We start from the raw sequence: 3,099 nt of genomic DNA, 5'->3' as shown, positions 1-3,099 counted from the left end.
GTTAGAAGACAAAGGTCTATGATGACAAATCTTGAAGGACAATTTATCCAAAAAAAAAAAAAAAAATTCCTTGTCAAGGCCTCCAACCTTCAATGGAGAAAACTATGCTTATTAGAGAGATTGGACGAAGATCTACCTTAAATCCACGCAATACAATGTCTAGGCAATCACGTTGATCAAGTGTTTAGTAATTCTCTTATGCTTTGTTACTTGCTCTGATATTTATTTGTTTCTGTATGATCTGATATCTCTTTGAACATAGTACAGTATTACGAGTTTACGACTAGCTTGATTGATAACTTTGTTGTAAAAGTTGCACTTTCAAACTCATATTTATTTGTTATCATAAAAAAAATGAGAGAATATAAAGCCATAAAACGAATTAAAACCCTCAAGTCACATGAAATATTTTTAAAAATATTGATCTTACAAATTCTTTGATCAAAAGTGAATGTAGAGATAGATTTATCATACAAAACTTGGTACAAATGCTCAACATGATTCTAAAACCATGTAACCATAAAAAATGTTAATTATTGAGAAAAATAACGAGCTGGTGAACAATAGGAAGCAACGCATTCATACTTCAATAGTCTTTTGGTTAAGAGCCATGTATCTCCACCTCTCTTTCTCCACAAAGTCAGCATCCAGGAACCTAGAAAGAAAAGCCCATAATCTGTAGATATCTTCGAAGTTTGTCAAGAGGCCCAGTGCAGCAGTGACAACAAAAATCCCAGGCTCATGGCTACGTGTCTTTTTCTTGGACAGGCCCAATCCTTCAACCTCAGAACAACCTCTTGTTGTTTCTGAGGCCCAATGTCTCTCCTCTTCATTCTTGTCAGAGAACCTTATATTTCTCAAATATGAGCTCCCTAAAGAGATGTTGTTCCTATCAGCAAGCTTCTGCACAAGTGCAGGATCACATTTCTCCCCTTTCCAGTCAAATACATTAAATGCCACAGCGGGTCCTCGGATAGAACTTATCTTCGGCCCATAAATCCTAATTAGGGAAATACTATTTTCATGATGTGGATGTTTAAGACTCATTAGTGCATTAACCAGCCAATTGACCAAGTACTTGGTCCTGCTACTAATTAGTAATAACCCCACCGAGTCTGCATGGTCTAATCCTCTACAATGAATCTCAAAGCCTTCATTTTTAGTACCTAATCTGTTTGTATCTCTAGATGAGTCAAAGGGTATTATGTTTAACTCCTCTATTTCTGTTGCTGATGATGCCCCATCTTGCTGCTGATGATCTGCTTCATCAGTTTCAATAACTACTTGTTCATCAGTCTCATGTCTATATGCTGGGACAAGGCTTATGATTCCTATGCTTGTGGCATAACCAGGATCTTTCAAAGAAGATACACTAGACTTTTTCACAAACAAGCACCCAAAACCAGAAGGATTTTCACCAAAAACTTTGTAGAACGAGCAAACCATGAAATCAGGCTTAAAAAGTGACATACCCAAGGTGCCCATTTCCTTAGGTTTCAACCCACACACATCAAGCATAACACGCCACCCATTTTCTTGTGCCATGGACATCCAAACATAGGAATATGGTGCTCCTGTGACCCTCGAATGAATTGGGAAAACAAATAAACCTCCTTTTGATCTCTTTTCCCTTTTGTTCTTCGTTACCATCTTCTTTAGTTTCCTCCACTCCAATCTGAGGTTTGGCCAGGAGAATTCTGCTGACAAGACATGCACCCCTTGCTTCTTGCAGCTCTCAATCATCACATCCAAAGCCTCGCTGCTATGGTCATACACTGTGAGGAGCTGTCTATTGTTTTGAAATTGGAAAGAATCAGCTACAATTTTAAAAGCAGATACCTCATTAGCAATGAAAACAAGGGTGTACTCAGCTTCGGAGACATTCATGAAAGACATGATTCTCTTTCTGATTCTGGATTCTAGTTCTGACTCGTGTCCACCGTATAGAACCTGCGACTGCAAGTTCACTGACTTGTATGATATATCAAAGAAGGATGCATCTGATCTGAAGTAAGGAAATGAGGATGAAGAAGAAGAAGCAATTGTGGGGTAAGAATAAGATATTCTTTGTTGCTGATAGTAGGAGAAAAGGCCATAACCGGTGTAGTCGAAGCAGGCGTTGGAGTGGTTGCTCAAGTGATGGTATTCTAGGGCTCGAATTTGATCGACTTCAGAAGTTGTTGTGGAGAACTGAGGGAATGCTTTGGTGAAGCTGATGTATGAGTCTTGCAAAGATGGGAGGGACTCGTGGTTGGTGAAATTTGTGTGTGGGTGAAGGGTGGAAGATGTGGCTGCGACGAAGTCATCGTGTGATGAAGTTACATTATTATTATTGACGACTTTGGGCTTGGAAGAAGTAGTTCTATGGGACTTCTCAGAGGCAAGAAGTGGAGATGGGAAACAGCCATTAAAGCAGGGTTGTGATGCTGCTGCTTCGGCACGAGATGGGTGCATTTTTGGTTCTTTGGAAAATTGGACTTGGTCTTCCCCTCCAAATTTCAAAACATTGACTTAAAGGTTTTGTTTGTAAATGGCTTAATAATTCATGGTACTTCAACCACCAAAAAGTCTTTTTTTTTTTCGTTTTTTTTTTTGTAGAAAGCGGTTAATTATCTTCAACTTCATACAATTCTGATTGAGGCAATAAGATCACTGTAATGTAGAGTTGACTACTGGTTATGGCAATACTTATTTTCTTAACCAACTAAATTGGGAAGTTCGTGACGTATTTATTACCGAAGGTGTTGATCTATAGATTCGTTCATTAATACTTTAATAGGGTTAGAAATTACCGGTGAGGATCATTGTCCACTACAGCTACGTTTGGAAGGGGCTGGTCCATATTTATGTGGTGATCTCAATTCTCATCTGAAGGTCCATACCATACCATTAGAGCCCATCTTAGTCAAGATGAAAAGTGGTTGTGGTGCTTTTCTTAAAAGGGACAAAAACGGTATTGGAAACTTTGGAACTTTGTAGTCGTAAATATGAGGATATCATAAACAGCAAAAGTTAAAAGGAATTATATATATATATTAGGGTGGGTTTTCACAGTTATATAATTAGCACCCAGGAGTTAGCACAATCATCAATCATATA

The 3,099-nt window shown here is 38.3% G+C and overlaps 1 protein-coding gene across 1 annotated transcript; it reads right to left on the bottom strand.

Moving 5' to 3' along the window:
* Positions 1-379: 379 nt before the first annotated feature.
* On the bottom strand, positions 380-2,580 carry LOC114392213 (molybdenum cofactor sulfurase-like). Its single transcript, XM_028353267.1, has one exon. The coding sequence runs from the start codon at positions 2,452-2,454 to the stop codon at positions 580-582; it is 1,875 nt and encodes a 624-aa protein (XP_028209068.1). The 5' UTR covers positions 2,455-2,580; the 3' UTR covers positions 380-579.
* Positions 2,581-3,099: the final 519 nt, after the last annotated feature.

Source organism: Glycine soja, chromosome 17, assembly GCF_004193775.1.
Source record: "Glycine soja cultivar W05 chromosome 17, ASM419377v2, whole genome shotgun sequence".
NCBI classification, from domain to species: Eukaryota; Viridiplantae; Streptophyta; class Magnoliopsida; order Fabales; family Fabaceae; genus Glycine; species Glycine soja.
Note: the sequence above shows the minus strand (reverse complement) of the source record. Positions and strands in the feature narration are given on the sequence as shown.

Excerpts from the sequence above, each read along its gene's own strand:
- LOC114392213 (XM_028353267.1), bottom strand. The coding sequence starts at position 2,454 with ATGCACCCATCTCGTGCCGAAGCAGCAGCATCACAACCCTGCTTTAAT.